This window comes from Lagenorhynchus albirostris, chromosome 6, assembly GCF_949774975.1.
Source record: "Lagenorhynchus albirostris chromosome 6, mLagAlb1.1, whole genome shotgun sequence".
Classification (NCBI taxonomy): Eukaryota; Metazoa; Chordata; class Mammalia; order Artiodactyla; family Delphinidae; genus Lagenorhynchus; species Lagenorhynchus albirostris.
In genome coordinates, this window is record NC_083100.1 from 27,172,102 (window position 1) to 27,188,851 (window position 16,750).

The 16,750-nt window shown below is 36.1% G+C and overlaps 1 protein-coding gene across 3 annotated transcripts in view; it reads right to left on the reverse strand.

Moving 5' to 3' along the window:
• The window catches only part of MAP2 (microtubule associated protein 2), a 273,363-nt gene that overhangs the window by 37,740 nt on the left and 218,873 nt on the right, over positions 1 to 16,750 (reverse strand). For all 3 annotated transcript variants that reach the window (XM_060151314.1, XM_060151313.1, XM_060151312.1), the window contains exons 5-6: positions 12,064 to 12,177; positions 9,332 to 9,409 (exon numbers count right to left, since the gene is read on the reverse strand). In XM_060151314.1, the coding sequence (XP_060007297.1) occupies positions 9,332 to 9,409; positions 12,064 to 12,177 (192 nt within the window). The remainder of the gene's footprint in view (positions 1 to 9,331; positions 9,410 to 12,063; positions 12,178 to 16,750) is intronic.

The following is a 16,750-nucleotide window of genomic DNA, read 5'->3' on the forward strand; positions in this document are numbered from 1 at the left end:
AAGAGATCTTTGGGAATAAAAAGCCTGGTCTTAAAATAATATCCAATCAACTACCTTATTATCAGCTTTATCATGAAATCCATCAAAATTCTTTAAAATATAATTTATTTAGTATTTTTAAGGCCAAAGACTACCAAACTTAATTTTACCTTCATTGCATTATATGACTGGAGTAGGTAAAAATTTTCAAGAAGTAAGTAAAATATTTTGAAAAACAAGGTCCAGGTAAGAGTTAATTTCACTACTATTTAGAGAAGTCTACCTCTGGGACATGACTGTAATCAGATTGTTCAAACCACTGAAATATCAGTAATATAGTTCTTGTATAGTTCTCTTTGACACTGAAGAAAGGAAATGTGCATATCATAAAGCCTCATTTCTGCAATTCAAAACAAAACCACCAAGGAAAGATAATTGAGTGGAAACAAAACTGCCAAAATATTCTCCCCAAAGATGTATATCACACAGAAGAATGTTAACAATTAAAACGTAAAAAACAAATTTATGAAGGCCATGAATTATCGTGTTCATTTGTTTCTCATTTACACTTCAAATGTCAGTAAAATAAATCCCATTTTATTGCTTACGAAATTAGAGGGAGGGACTTCCTTGGTGGCACAGTGGTTAAGAATCCGCCTGCCGATGCAGGGGACACGGGTTCGAGCCCTGGTCTGGGAAGATCCCACATGCCGCGGAGCAACTAAGCCCATGTGCCCCAACTACTGAGCCTGATCTCTAGAACTCGCGAGCCACAACTACCAAGCCAAGGGGCTCTCTAGAGCCCGTGGGCCACAACTGCTGAGCCCATGAGCCACAACTACTGAAGGCTGCAGGCCTAGAGCCCGTGCTTCACAAGAGAAGCCACCACAATGAGAAGCCCGCGCAGCGCATAGAAGAGTAGCCCCCGCTCGCCACAACAAGAAAAAGCCTACACGCAGCAACGGAGACCCAATGCAGCCAAAAATAATAAATAAATAAATTTATATATACAAAAAAAAGAAATTAGAGGGAAATATATAAGCTGTTTTCTAGTTCTGCAAATGAATGACTCTTATGAAATTCCTATGAAACGATTATACATTGTTTAAATGGACCTATGAGAAAGACTACAGATGGAAAGAAATTTTTTGAGAAATATTAAAATCCTTAGAGGGGGAAAAAAAGAAGACGACTTCTATTTTCTCACATTTAGCACTCAGAAACTTTCATTGTTGTAATTTAATTATGTCAGTAACATTTTAAGCATTCAGATTCTAACTCATTATTAAGGCAATTTTTATAATGCCATAGAATTAGACATTTTGATTAAAGCTAAGAGACTTTTAATATAGCTGCTTTAATATAGCACCTTATTGGATGAAATCTTATCAACTTAATTTACATGTTTTCCAAATCATGTAATTTTTTAGCTTTCCATTTTCTCATTTTGTCTAAATCATGTTTATTTCCACACCTGTTCTTTATTCAAAAATTCACATAGTTTTCTGAATTGTTTTAAGTTCACTTAGCTGTACTCAATATAGGTTATATTTCTCCATCAGAGTGTCTGAGCCACTGGTGCTCTTGCCTTGGAACTCTCTGCCCTTACATTAAATATTGTGCCATATAAAAATAAACTCTTCATTTAAGCAAGTTATCTTTCCTCATTTAAAAATAACTTCTTCACCTAAGCAAAAAAAAACTTGAGCTCTATTTTTTTTCCTTATAAAACTACCTTGTTAGAATGAGACAAATTGCAGCCCCCTGCCCACTTATTTTATCCTCACCAGAGCCAACGATACATAGGGTCTCCACCTTCATGAGACTGGAATGACAAAAGCTTTGGAGCATTTCCCTCATTTTAGCTCACTTCTACTTATTTGAAGCAAGATTTAGGTCACCTAGGGAAGCCTCTGTAGTTTCTGTAGATGATTAAGTGATTTGGAGAAATAAATTCATTCCATAACATTTATTCTACCCTAAACAGACCTTTCTCTTTTAAAGAGTTATCACATTAACATAGCACTAAAAAGAAACCTAACTCTATTGAAGTCTGGTCCTGGAAATATTACGTATCCAAGAGGATAAAATTATATTAAAGTTCATGTTCTTTGGTTTGGGTAAGAGAATATATTCTTCCCCCACTGATTTATTTGCAAGGGGCAGAAAGAAATCATACTTTATTTGAACTTTTTTTTGCTTCCTTCTCAGAAGCCGTGAAAAAAAAAAGGAAGTACTCACATGTCTCAAATAAGGCTTCTTAGACATAAATTGTTGAGGCATTTGGATGGACTGAGCTATATATGGACTTCACTTTCATATGGAGAAAGCAGGCTCCTGTCCCTCCCACTCCACACATGAAGGCACACTTAGTATGATGCATGTGGTCAGAGCTGCAGGCAGGGGAGGGGGAGCAAAAGGGGACCATGCTTGGTTCACCTTTCTCCTGGTCTAAGTGGGCCTCTGCACTCTGCGCTGGGACACTGGGGAGCACACTAGAGGTAGTCCACTGTGAACTGAACAAAGGATTCTCATAGTACTCCCCATCGGAATTTGAAGGGTCATCATCAGGCACAGACACCGAGATGGTGGAGGGGGCTAGGAGCCTACGCCTCTCCCCACTGGTGGCAGGTTCGTGGCTGGGCAACCTGTGTAGAGGACCCACTTGATCCTCAGCCCCTTCATCTACAAACAGACACACAGGAAGAAACTGCAGGGAGAACTGGACAAGACAGACACAAGATCAGACAGACGAGACAGACACCTGCACGAGGACATGGGGCCATGGAAGCAGCAGAGCAGGATGGAGGATGGGAGACAGTGAAGTCTCATGCTTCAGTAGCCGCTGCATTTCAGCTATCCCTTCAGTAATCTTGCCATTGATCTAAATGAATCAAATGCTCTGACACCCCCACTGCATAATAGAAATTATCTTTACATTCCCCTCAAACAAGTTAAAACAACAACAGGACACTGGAATAGAAACAAAGCACTATCAAACAAATACATTTGTGAGAAGAAATTCTTTCAAGTACATACTTTTATCATGCTTTTATCAATATATGTATAAGTTAAAAAAGAGGAAAGCTGTTAGGATCTGATGCCTGCACAATTATGGGGGAAATCCGTCCTGTTGACGTAGAACCTTAATTATCTAGTATGCTCACATGTTTAGCATTTTGGTTGATTTAATTTTTAGTTAATGACATCAACCAGAAAGTAAGTTTTAATTTCAGTCCTGTTAAGAAAAATCTAGAATGCATTATCTTTCTTTCCTGTCTTGCTTAGGGGAGCACAGTTGGCACAGCTTTTTCTTTGGATGCAAACTCCTAGGCATCTTTTTAAACCCTGGTTCTCATTTGCATGGCTGTGAAAATATTAGAAAGTTTTAGAAAGTACCTAGCAATATACAGTTGTTTTCCTGTGTTCTGCTTCTCTTCTGAAAGCTTAATAGAGATTACAATTAGCTGAGAATTTCTACTGAGTTGGCTTCAGATTCATCAGTATTTTATTCAATGCAGTTTCACTTGCACTACTGGCTTCTGACTGTTTTTATACCTCAAACACCTCATTGCATATTTCTCATTGAAATGCCAAAGGAACTGCTCTCATTTCTCTCCTTTCCTGTGTCTTGGCTTATTTAAATATACTTCCTTAGTTACACGAGTGTAGATAGTGTAGATCAATCAGTTTGCTTAGCACTTGGATTCTTGCATATTTCAATGAGCCTCAGGGATGATGACAAAGAACAATATTTGGCTGCTGATGTAGTGCAGACACTACACCTCAGGTCTACATGGCAGGTTACTAAATTTGCTAATCACTATTTATTTACTTATATAGAGAAATAATTTTAGAATTTTGTGATTTTCAAAATTTGTACTATCTATATAATTTTTATTTCTATCAAAATTTAAGTTGACAAAATTACAGCAATAATTTGAAAATGCACTGTATTTTTAGGGCAATAACTTATTTTCAGCAAACTGAGTGCTGACAGCTGGAAATGAACCTGAAATCATAAGGATGCTAAAATAACATTTTGAAAGGAGAATACTTTTAATCTTTTGAGCACATTATTTACTGATTGTTCAATGGAAGTTGTTTCTGGATGGGTGCTCAGAACTTTCTCAGCCAGGATGCTTATTATATAACATGGGATAGAAGAAACCTAAAATTACATTTGATATTCTTAGTTCAACTCAGCATGATTTCTCAGCTGAGCAGACAACTGGCTGAGATGTGGCCTACAATGCTGGCTGAATCCTAAGTCCTGGGCTTGTCACAAGTCCCAGCCATTCATATTTCCTCTAGTGACTCCTGAGGCTGTAGACTCCCTATGGACACAAGTTCCTCCTAAAACTTCTAATACTTTCAACAGATTGCATGGACAATCAATTAGTGAAAATGACATATTTGCCTCTCTGCTTTTCAACATGTGCTGGGAAGTAGAGCAGACTACAGTTCAAAACTAAAGAATTTAAAGCTGAGAGCTGATAGCTTAAAGGCAATACCCCGTGGGTGTTTTAACCTTTTGAAGATTTCGGCTTCCTCTTTCTTGTTGCTTGTTGCTCTTTTTTGCAAGTGCCAAAATGTGAAAACAGCCCAGAGTCTTGCTTCTGATCTATAATATTTCAAAGAAACAGTACTTTCTATTCTGAAAACTTTGACTAATCAGAGAACAACAAAAACAACAAAAACTTTAAGTGCTTCAGTGGAAAAGTAGCTTCTCTGTAGTATTTGTCTGGCCCTTAGCCAGGCAACGCCAAAAAAGAATGTCTGGCAAACCCCAGTCCCGTCTGGGTACTGTGAGCTGTATGCACTACAAGTCTCTGTTTAGGACCTATGAGCCTGCAGTCCATCTACATTACAAGTCCCAGAGATGTGCCAGGCAAGTGAAACTTAGAGGATCATGGCTGGCTAAGTTCAGACAGTGTACCAGTGCACGGGCTTCCAATGATAATGCTAGAAGACAAGAGATCCTCGTTTGCTACAGAACTGTGTATGGCAGGTGGTCTCAGTTCATACCCAAATAGAGGTGGGACACATAATAAATAAATTGTAAATGAGTAAATTATAAGTACATAATAATTATAAATATATTATAAATGAATGAATTATTTACATGGGAGTGGTTTGGATAAAAAGGAAATCAGTCCAGTGGCTTGTAACCAACAAACTCTCATTAGAAGATCACTTCACATTCATTGTCCCACAGTAAAAGCCTAAATAACATACAACTTTAGGGATGCAGTGAGGCTGTTTGTAGGGAGTTAGATTTGGATTTAAATTCTGGATAAGCCACTTACTAGCCATGACATCCTGGGCAAGAGTGGAAGTGAGTATTATCTGTATGGGTTGCTTGGAGGATTAAATGGGAAGGTATTTGAGAAAGCACCAAGTATCATGCTCAATTCCATATACATTAGCATCTCTGTCTTCAGTATATCAGACAAGTTGTCATGTACCTTTGCTCTTTACTTTCATTTGACACATCAAAGCTAGACTTGAGAGATTTATGAAAAATGAATTCATAACAGTTTTGTTCTTTAAGACCAGGATTGAATGTCTCCTTTTACTATAAGTACACTTGCTTATGGAATCTCTGCTTCTGCCACCAAATAGTCTGTTTCATTTAATAATGTGATATTTTAAAGGATAGGGTAGCCTTATGAACCTTGGACTTTTACATAAATTTCTTTGCATAATGATAATCTTTAAAAATGAAGTTTACCTGGTTTCAGTGGAAGAATACATTTTCCCTAATTGGCTTTCACACAAACCTTTTTTTTTTTTTTTAAAGCATTTGAAAATTTATATTGGGTAAAGTTTGCCACACAAAATTCAGTTTTGGTATGTCAGTCCCCTTTGGTACAAATGAGTAGTCACTTTTATGAGAGACTGAGTCTCTTGGGGTATCAGTGACTCAGTGATTTTGCCTGTCCTGGCATCACCGCTTCCGCCCCATGCCCTGGGGCAACTGGCTCCACTTACATTGCTTCCCACCATCTCTAAGCCCTTTCCATTCTACAAGCTTTTGATGAGGACTCCTCAGTTGGCCCTCTGTGTCTGCTGCCCCAGAATGTTATGGAGGGAAACTGCTTCAGATCAGCAGTTATAATGTGGCCAAATCATTGACATAGGAAATCATCACCCTAGGATTTGGAGCAAACCTAAGAGGGCAGAAGGATTCCTGGTTCTGTTTCCAGATGTTTCCACTGTTCGTGCACGGGCTTCCAAGTTCTAACAGTTCAGTCCAAATGACAACTATTATGGTTAGGCCAAAAAGAAAAAGGAGATTAATTTGAAAATATCGTAAATAATACAGTATTGGTTCACTGTACCTGGGTTTCATTTCTAAGCGTGCTACTTATTTAATTTTTTTCATTAAAATCCCTTTGTTTCCCAGAATAAGCACAAATTCTGGGAATTATGAATATTAAATCAGTTATAATAAATGGATATTCATAAATGACAGTAATTAACATCTTAAATTATTTTTAGTGAGAGCTTTCATGCTTCCCCTTTGGGAAAGAACAGCTTTTAAAATGTTTGATAATTAATAAAAAGTAAGTATATCCTCAAAATCATTGAATTACTCAATTTAAGAACTCTTTTACGTTTGTATAAAAGGATTGAATTGTGACATTCACTGTGCCTTTAGATTAAAGTTGCTTTGAGAGTGTTTTGAGGAGGGTAAAAAATCTCCTAGATGAAAAAATCCACATGCTTTCTTTCCACCCAGTGCACTATGAGCAGTAGTATATCAATGGAATTTTGGCTTGGTCTTTACAAACCAACTGGTTTGAATAATTGAAAAGCTGAATCCTGTCATGCGGTTTTTCACTAATTTTTTCTGATAAAACAAATAAGTTGTTATATGTACTTTAAGAGCGGTTTAAAATAAAAGAGAGGGACTAGTTTGATTGCCTAGATCACATATCTTTCATATATTTAAGGTGAGAATATCTGATCTTTTAAATGAATGAGGTAGAGTTTATAAAGTACATACTTTTTTTCTATATAACTCAAAAATATGGTTATCCTTTTAAAAGCAAATCATTAGGCCTTCGTATAGGTTAATGCTTTCGTTTGAAAAAATAAAAAATAATAATTCAATAAAAATACAGGTTTGGTTTGAAAAATGTTAAAAATAAGATATCTTCCAATTACTTTCAGTAGGAAGTAAGTTGACATTTTCCCTAAATATACTGAAACGGCTCCAAGAAAACAATCCCGAAATGTGAAGGAACAGTTACTTTGGAAAGTGACACCTAAGTTACCAAAATGTGAAAGTGATTCTATATTTTATTTATATTTTCATTATATCCACTGTACCACCCTGCAGAAACAGACTGGGTCAATCTCAGATGGGAGGACCCTGCTGCCCTTTCGGCTCCAACTCCCATAAAAGAGTAAGAAGAATAAATTACGTGACCTCTAGCTGACTTTGGAGTCAACATCATACCGTTCTCTGGGCTAAGAGGATTCTCTGACACTTGGAAGGTTTTAAGTACAGGTTCAGAAACATTTTCAGTGACCTGAGGGAAGCACAGCTGTCACGGAAGGGTTTCTAATGCATTCAATAAAAGCCAGGTCCCTGAACCAAGTCAGCTGCTGCTTACTCCCAAGCTCCTTCAATCCTCTACCCTTTCTCACACATTAGTCATAGGACTCCTTCAGTTCCTAGAGCACTTCATGCGCTTGTCCACCTGAGAGCCCTTGCACATCCTGGACCCTCTGCCCAAAATGCCCCTTTCCTCCTTCTTTGCTTGGCCAACACCTTCTCAGGCTTCTGAGATCAGCTCCCAAGTTGTCTTCTCCCCATCCAATAAACTAAGATTACTCTTCTCTCTTAAAGCTCCCTGTTCTTTTCCTTCCTAGTGCTAAGCTTATTTATTGGATATCTGCTCTCCACCAGACTGCATGCTCCTTATAAGCATGGATCATGTCTGTTTTGTTCACTAGTGTATACCTAGAACTTGAAGACTGCAAGGAACCTTGGGCTTCATAGGTATGTGCTGAATGAGCAGAAGAACATAAGGCCAAGATGGATCTTTCAAATCTATGAATTAAAAGATCAAGTCACATTTTCAGGGAGTTAACTAATAATCAGTGGCTATAATGATGCTGATTATATGCACTGCTTGTAGCCCTCAAATTTTCTTTTATTCCTTAGACTAATTTAGTTTAACATTATATCAGGCAGCAAAATTAGAAAAAAAGGCAATTTAAGAAAAAAAGACCTTGCTAAAAAAAGGTTTAAGTTTATAAATCTGTGACAAAAATAAATTATATTTATTGATAGTTTACAGTTCTGTAATTTAGAATAATCTCCATTTAGGAATTCAAAAAGTATTTTAAACAAACCTAATTACAGATTATAAAAAGACAGTGGGTCTTTTGTGACATTCTTCCATTTTTAGCACAACAAAATGAGCTCTAAAAGGGACAACAAAAGGAAAAATAAGTGAAGAAATAAATGAATAAAATGGAGAAGTATCAACATTCTGATTTTAGTATACAAAAACTAAATTATATTGAAACAAGTAAGCTTTCAATATATTTTAAAAGCTTTCTTCTGCCTTCTCCTGTAACTCTCAAACAATAGACAAAAGTTACCTGATCTAAGTCAGAGAACCAATAATAGTTTGCTTTTAAATAGTGCCTTTCATCTCGGATTCTAAATGAATATTCTTCAAAGGCATCTGTCTGCTTCATCACTGAGAACTGAAAAGCTGACATGGCATTCCATGTTGAGTAAATGCATTAAAAAATTCAAGGACAATAACAGGTCTCAGCAGGAAAGAAGCCATGATCGCAGTTTCCAGTTCACTACTCTCAATATCAGATTCATTCACTGACTTCTTCATTTATTCATTAATATTTATTGAGAGTTTGCTACAGGCCATGCCCTGGGGAAGCCCAATACAATAGTGAGCACAACAGAGACAGTTCCTGCCAACCCTTCCATAAAAATGTGTTGATTTCATCAATAAATGTACTTTGGTTCAGTCACTTATAAAATTAAATTGTATCTTTTCTGTCAAAACATTCTACATGAAGTAAACTGGTTCTCTGTAGTTATTTTAGTTAGCAATTTAAACACAAAGTTATCTTTTCCTTTATCGAGCAGATTTTTCCTTTTTTATTTTACCATATTCATCTACTTTTGATTTTGTATAGAGAAGTGATAATACATTTAATTAAAGTCTTTGTTTCTTCTTGACTATTTGAAACAGACAGCTCCCAAACTGCGTCACATACTAACCCATACAGAAGTACAGCGCGTATGGGTTGAGGTTTATTTACCCTTATTAGAAGACAAACCTCAGAGTCCAGCAAGCCTTACCTTCCTCCACTGTGACAGTCTGTTCTGAGGCTGGTGATGGGGGTGGAGAAGGAGGCAGATTAGCTGTCTCTTCAGCTGCTGAAGAGCAAACAAACGAAAAAATGAGATACAACAATTAATCCTATTAGGCCAGTAGATGTGTAGGCAGTTCTGCTATCTGTAAAAAGAACTCGTTATTAAATTCAGGGAAAGACTCAATAGCAAGCTGCAGTTGACTTATTTTTAGCCCCATTACCTGGTTCACGTATTTTTGAAAACCTAAAAAAAAGAAGAGCATTTCATATTTAAAAAAAAAATCATTTTGTCCTCTCCATAAAAATGGATTAGAGATGGCTGCTAAAATTCTATCATTGATCCCATTAATTTGTGTCTGCTTGTTCAATTAATAAAATATTTCATTCTGGTCCTAATTTACTATATTCAAACCTACCCAGGCAAGCATTTTAGTTTGGATTTGGATTGACTGATTAAAAAAATGTTAGAGCTCTCTATTGTTCATTTTGATATGGAAACTAATCACAGTTATTTTAGGAGATGTATTTTTTAAATAACATTTTGTCCACTGATGATAATGTTGAAACCCATCCTCTGTATGTATTCTTAGAAAAGAAAAATGAAGCTGTCACAGCTTGAGGCAACCTTAGATAGAAACATGTACTAGTGGGAGCTGAGAAATATTCTACCCTTGGCACTACACATGAAGAAGGACCAAAGAGAGAAAGGTTCTAAAAGATGGAATTCATTCACATTTCACTCCAAGTTTTCCTCTTCAAGACCCTTACCTTCTTTATGACCACTCATATGAAGGTAAGGGATTTTAAAAGGAAATATTTATCAGTCAAGGCCAGTGGTAAAATTTATTTTAAATAAGCCCTGTGGGCCTCTAAGGCATATTTTAAAGTTTCCATTTTAAAAAAAATTTTATTTATTTTATTTATTTATTTTTGGCTGCATTGGGTCTTCATTGCTGTGAGCAGGCTTCCTCTAGTTGAGGCAAGCTGGGGCTTCTCTTCTTTGCGGTGCGCGGGCTTCTCATTGCAGTGGCTTCTCTTGTTGCGGAGCATGGGCTCTAGGCACGCAGGCTTAGTAGTTGTGGCATGCGGGCTCAGTAGTTGTGGCTCGCGGGATCTAGAGCACAGGCTCAGTAGTTGTGGCGCACGGGCTTAGTTGCTCCGCGGCATGGGGGATCTTCCCAGACCAGGGCTGGAACCCGTGTCCCCTGCATTGGCAGGTGGATTCTTAACCACTGCGCCACCAGGGAAGCCCTCAATCCTTTTTTTAAAAGAGATTTTTCTTTTAAAAATGAATGAAATTTTGTCATTTGTAGCACCATGGGTGGACTTGGAGGGCATTATGCTAAGTGAAAGAAGTCAGAGAAAGACAAATAGTGTATATCACTTACATGTGGAATCTAAAAAATATAGCAAACTAGTGAATGTAACAAAAAAGAAGCGACTCACAGATACAAAGAACAAACTGGTGGTTACCAGTGAGGAGGGGGAAGGGGCAACATAAGGTTGAGGGTGTGGGAGCTATAAACTACTGGGTGTAAGATAGGCTCAAGGATGTATTGTACAGTTCGGGGAATGTAGCCCATATTTTGTAATAACTGTAAATGGAAAGTAACCTTTAAATTGTAGTAAAAATTAAAAATTAAAAAAAATTTAAAAAGGGGGGTTTTGTTTTATTTGAAAGAATACAAGTAAACCACAGAAAGAAGGTTAATGTTTTAGATAAGTTTTTCCCTCTCTGTTTTAGAAGAAAATAATCCTTGATAATCAAAGAACATTTTATTGACTATAATGAGATTATTTTTAATTACTATTCTGGGAGAGAAGAAATTTTTATTGTTTAATTTTTAATAGACAATGGAGTGCTAATCAGAAAATCAAATATTAAGGATACATTAGATTGAAAGACAGAAAAATAGATATGTACTATTTTTAGGCTTTAAAACCCATACCTTTCAATGTGTTAGTTATATGCACCTGTGAAATAAACATATATGTTCAACATAAGAGAATTTCCTTTTTTATGCATCTCTGCATGTACATACATCTACATTTAGCATCTATCTGTCTCTCTATCTATCTATCTGTCTATCCAGAGTAGGGACAGGGAGCCTTTGGTTGAGAATGCTTTCCTTGGTGAGCACCATTATGTTACCTGTTTGGCCCTGCAGGGCATTTGACTTGTGATGGAGAGGGCAAATGCTATCTCATTTTCCTTAAATGAACCAAGTGAAGACCAGTACACTATATGAGATACAATGTCACTGATGATTCTAACAATCTCTGGCTATAGGTTTTGTGTAGCCTGTTCAGGGAGACCAAAAAGAGACTGTAGTATAGACAATAATTAACGAAAACCCATAAAGGGAAAAAAATCATCTCTAATTAAAGCATTAGAACATTTTCCTTATGAGTAGGGGCCATGACATCAAAATGCACTGGCTTTATTTTTATAATAACTATCTCCAGTGGTCTGGAAAATTAAGGGCAATTTAGGGGCAAAGTCTAATTATAAGTTGACTGTCCTAAAGACTACCGAAATACCACGAGTCTGTTGAGGAAGGTGAAAATAGATCCCAGGGCGTCCCAACAGAGATGTTTGATGAATGTCACAGTTAGGGATGAAGTATGAGATATGGCCTGTCTTTGAACGCGAAGACTTGATTCTGTGATCAGGGTGCAGCAGACACAGCCCCTGACCCGAGGCTCTTTCTCATTTACCTAAAGGCAGAGCTGCAGGCTGATCTTTATGCTGAGCTTCTTTCTCTTGTTCACCTTTCAGAACTGCTACAGCTTCCGCCGTGACTACTTGAACTATCCTTGCAGACACCTCCTCTGTAATAAATAGTAACAAAAGAAAATAAAATGATGAGCCATCCAAAACAGGTAGCAACAAGGAAAAATAATCAAACAGTATAGTCAATTAAGATTTTATTTTCACTGTCTTTCTCCCAAAGAAGTACAACAGAATTTATTAAATTGCAGATAAATACACACACACACACACACACACACACACACACACACACACACACACACACACCACATATAAACCAAAAAAAAAAAAAAAAAGTGAGAGAGAGAGAAAATAAAAGGAGTTGGCATTCTGGGAGCTAAGCAAAATTAACACAGAACTAAGGAAAAATAATGAACCTGTATGGCAGCTTAAATTTTAAAAACTGTTTATACAAACAGACACAATGTAACATTTTGTACCTAGTAAAACAAATTCTAAGAGAAGAGAGGATTCATTTTAGATTTAACTTAAAATACTGTTTTATAGTTTTCTTACAGTTTTATAGAAAAGTATATTAAAATAGTCTTCTATGCTAATTTGCAGAAATACCATGATTTAAAATCGAAAGATGCTTCAAAATGTGAATTTATGATTAAACAGCACTATCTGGGATTAGTTTGAACACAAGAGATTAAGAAAAATCTGGGAAGATAAAATCTGAGTGAAATACATGGAAATGATATATCAGATGGTCTCTTTCTAAAGAGCTACTACTTTTCTAGACAGTGGATGGTTTAAAGATCTTTAAGGTCATATGATATATATTCAACCTAGTCAGTGCAATAGTTTCATTAAAAAAAAGCCAGGGTGGGAGGGAGGGTCATCATTAAAATGATCAGTCTGTGAGATGCCTGATAACTAGTTTTTGGCCTGAAATGGCATCCGCTGAACCATTAACAATGCTAACTTCATATAACCTAGTCAGAAAAAATTCAGGAAATGATGTTCCATACATCATCAACTAAAAAGGAAAGAAGCCTTTTGAGATTAAAAATATTTTCTAAATTAGAAATAAATTCTACAGAATTTAACTTTTCATCATCTTTATATAAAAACATCTACCATACTAGGAAATAAACCCACTTATAGCCTTAATAGAAACAGGTTGTCCTGGATAAGGGGATGGGTAGGGATTTGTTCTCATAATTTTAATCAAGATTTTAGAATAAATATTTCATTGAAATTATAGTTCCTGATTGGAATTAACACATTCACAAGCAGGTTGGGGGAGATCTGCCTGTTTTTACCCGGCTGGTTCATTTAGACACAGCCTCCTCTAGAAAGGCTTGATCACCCCACCCAGGATGAGAGAGACCCTAGTGCTTGAGAAGCAGGCTTCTGGGTAAGCAATCCACTTGGACAACATTTATCTGAATTTTAAAAGCTGGATTACCTGATTGAATACATTTGCCTCTATATGTTTAACTTCCTGATTTTTTAAATAGCCACTTGACACTATACCCTATGTATATAGTCTTAAGGGATGCACTTCAAACACTCTTATCTACAGCCAGTAGCAGTAATAGCAGGAGAAGCAGTATTTTAAAAATATTATAGTGCTCACTACGTGCCAAACACTTTGCTAAGGTGGTTGCTCTCATCATTCTAATGCATTATTTACTATTATTACTCCCATCTTTCGGATGAGGAAACAGAGGACAATAGGATTAGATCATATAATCAGACATTCTTATACATATCATAGTTAGAATACCAATTTTCAAGTAATTAGTATATTATAAAATGCCTTAAATACTAAAACTAAACTAAGTGTGATTTAATATATTTTAAAAATTATTTATTTTGTTTATTTTTATTTTTGGCTGTGTTGAGTCTTCATTGCTGCGCATGGGATTGCTCTAGTTGCGGCGAGCAGGGGCTACCCTTCGTTGCGGTGCGTGGGCTTCTCATTGTGGTGTTGCAGAGCACGGGCTCTAGGTGTGCGGGCTTCAGCAGTTGCAGCTCGCGAGCTCAGTAGTTGTGGCTCGCGGGCTCTAGAGCGCAGGCTCCGTAGTTGTGGCACATAGGCTTAGTTGCTCCACAGCATGAGGGATCTTCCCGGACTAGGGTCCCCTGCATTGGCAGGCAGATTCTTAACCACTGCCACTACCAGGAAAGCCCTGATTTAATATTTTTTTATGTTTGAAGTATAATTTTAAGAAGCTGGAGTCCTAATTTAAATTTCAAGTATCCAAAGAGCAAGTATGGATAGGCTACTTAAAATTATTTCTGAAAAAGCTTTAATTTCTAAGCAAGGCTCCAGCAAATTCATTTCATACATTTATATACCAAGTATTTTTCATAAAGCAATTTTTCAGACAATACACTTTGCACTCAATTTAGTTTCAACAAGGAAGGATCTTTTTTCTTTACTATTGCAAAAATGTACAGAATAATTATAGTATCAAATAGTAATGATACAATTCATCCTTATAAGGATGTTTTAAACTATACAATTTAATGCATAGCATCACATAATTTTAGAGCTGAAAGAGCTCTGAGAGAAGATTTTGTCTAAATCCTCTCATTTTGCAGATGAGGAAACAAAGGCTGGGTTATACTGATGAGATTTGCTCAAGTTCAGACAGCTGATGGAGGTAAACAGACTAGAACCCAGGTTTCCTATTATGATGTTTTTTCTCTTAAATAGAAGAACAGAAGGACTAATAGAGAAACAACCAGAAAATTCTCTAGCAGTCGTGTGAATGGCTAATGGAAATATATGAACTTTAAAGGTATGAACCAAGGAAACATACTCTCAGACCTGCTTGTCTATTCATCTATCTAATGTACACTATTACCATTCCTGATTATATTTTGAGACTATGTAACAAGTGATTGACCATGATTGAGTAATTATCTATCTATCTGTCTATCTGTAATTATCTATTTACCTATCTAATCATCTACCTATCTACCTATATATCTTGTAGACCATGTTAGATACTGTAATAGATAATTTAACTCAAGAAGATGAATACTTTATTTCTGAGACAGTACTATTTTATTAGAATTTTTCTTCTATTTTAGTGTTTGAGCAGAAATTTTCATAGTTGTTCCAGGTAAATAAATGACAATAACAATCATCAAAGCATTGTAAGGAATACTAACTGCTGTGCTATTTGGTGGGGAGGGCAGAAGAGGAGGAAGGGCTGCGTGTTTTCATGAAGCCAGGCTGTTGGGGAGGGTTTCTCTGAAAAATCCCTGAAAGGCTAGTCTCCCAAAGTGACATTTTCAATGGGAAAGAATACTGCAAAAAGGGCTACAGAAAGTTAAGTCCACTTTGAGACACCTCTTTGTTGTTTACACTGCTTAATAATATTGCAAAAAGAATTATTTTATGTTTTGCGAATTGCCACTTGCATATATTAATTTTCAAAGCAATTCAGACCTTTAAAAATCAAGAGTGATTTTTAGCACTTCTAGCATCCAGGTGTTTTATGGAAAACTGGATATAATGGAGAGGTGGAGCAAGAATTGCAGAAAATGGGACATATGTAGAACCCATGCGTCTTCTGGATCATTCCTGCATCTCCTTGTTGGCACGTATACAAAATTTAGTATCTCTCTATGGCATTTAGTAAATACATCTTGCATGGAATTGTGTCAGTACACAAGCCTTATCTCCACTACCATGTAAAGTTTCCCAAGTCAAGGACCTTCTCTCTGTCATAGCTGCAATTCTCGAAGCTTCTCTCATTGAACTTTACCCAGACTGAATGCTTAACACAAGTTTTTGAAAGGATGAAAAATTAACATGAAAGGAAGGCTTGTTTATGATGCTTACACAAATTCAGAAATAATCTGTGCTTGTTACTATATTTACTAACTTAACCCCCCCAATTTATATCATTTATTGTATTCTTGTTTAAGTTTTTGATGCACTTTAGAATACTACTTCTTAAATGGGGGTTCCAAATTCTTCTCTACCTACTGAAGAATTTTCCAGGATCTAAGAGTAGTTAACATAAATTAAATTTGTTTAAATTGGAAAATAATCCAATAAAAATAAGTATCTACTAGTTTATGTGAACAAATTACAACTCAGCTATACTACATTATTCCAGTCTTTTTGTTTGAGATTGTATTTAGAATAATTTTGAAACTGTGGAGAACTAGTTTATATGTTGTTGGCTAATGAGAACAGAGGTGAACTTAATAAAGAATGCATTCGCATGAGGTGTAGGCCAAATGACATCATTAGGCACTGTACAGACTTTCAAAATATTCTAAACAGAGATAAGGGAAAATTGAATCATTACTTATCTCCAGTCAGTTTAGACATGTCCAACCTAAATAAAATGCACTGTATCAGCTGGTACCACATATCTTGTGAGTGATAACTTAGTCTTAGCGAAACAATATTATTTATTTAGATGGGAAGAGACAGGACATTTGAATTTTATTGGTTTTGTTGTTTCAGAGAACATTAATTTATAAATGTGTTCGAGTTTCATAGTTGAATAAGCTGATTTTATATTTGTATGTATTTAATCATAACTAGTAAGAAAATAATTTAGCCCACTCTTGGGATAATTGATCATTTTTTTTCTTTAAAAGAATTTAACAGATTATAAGAAACGTTACTTTAGAATAATCAAACGGGCTGTA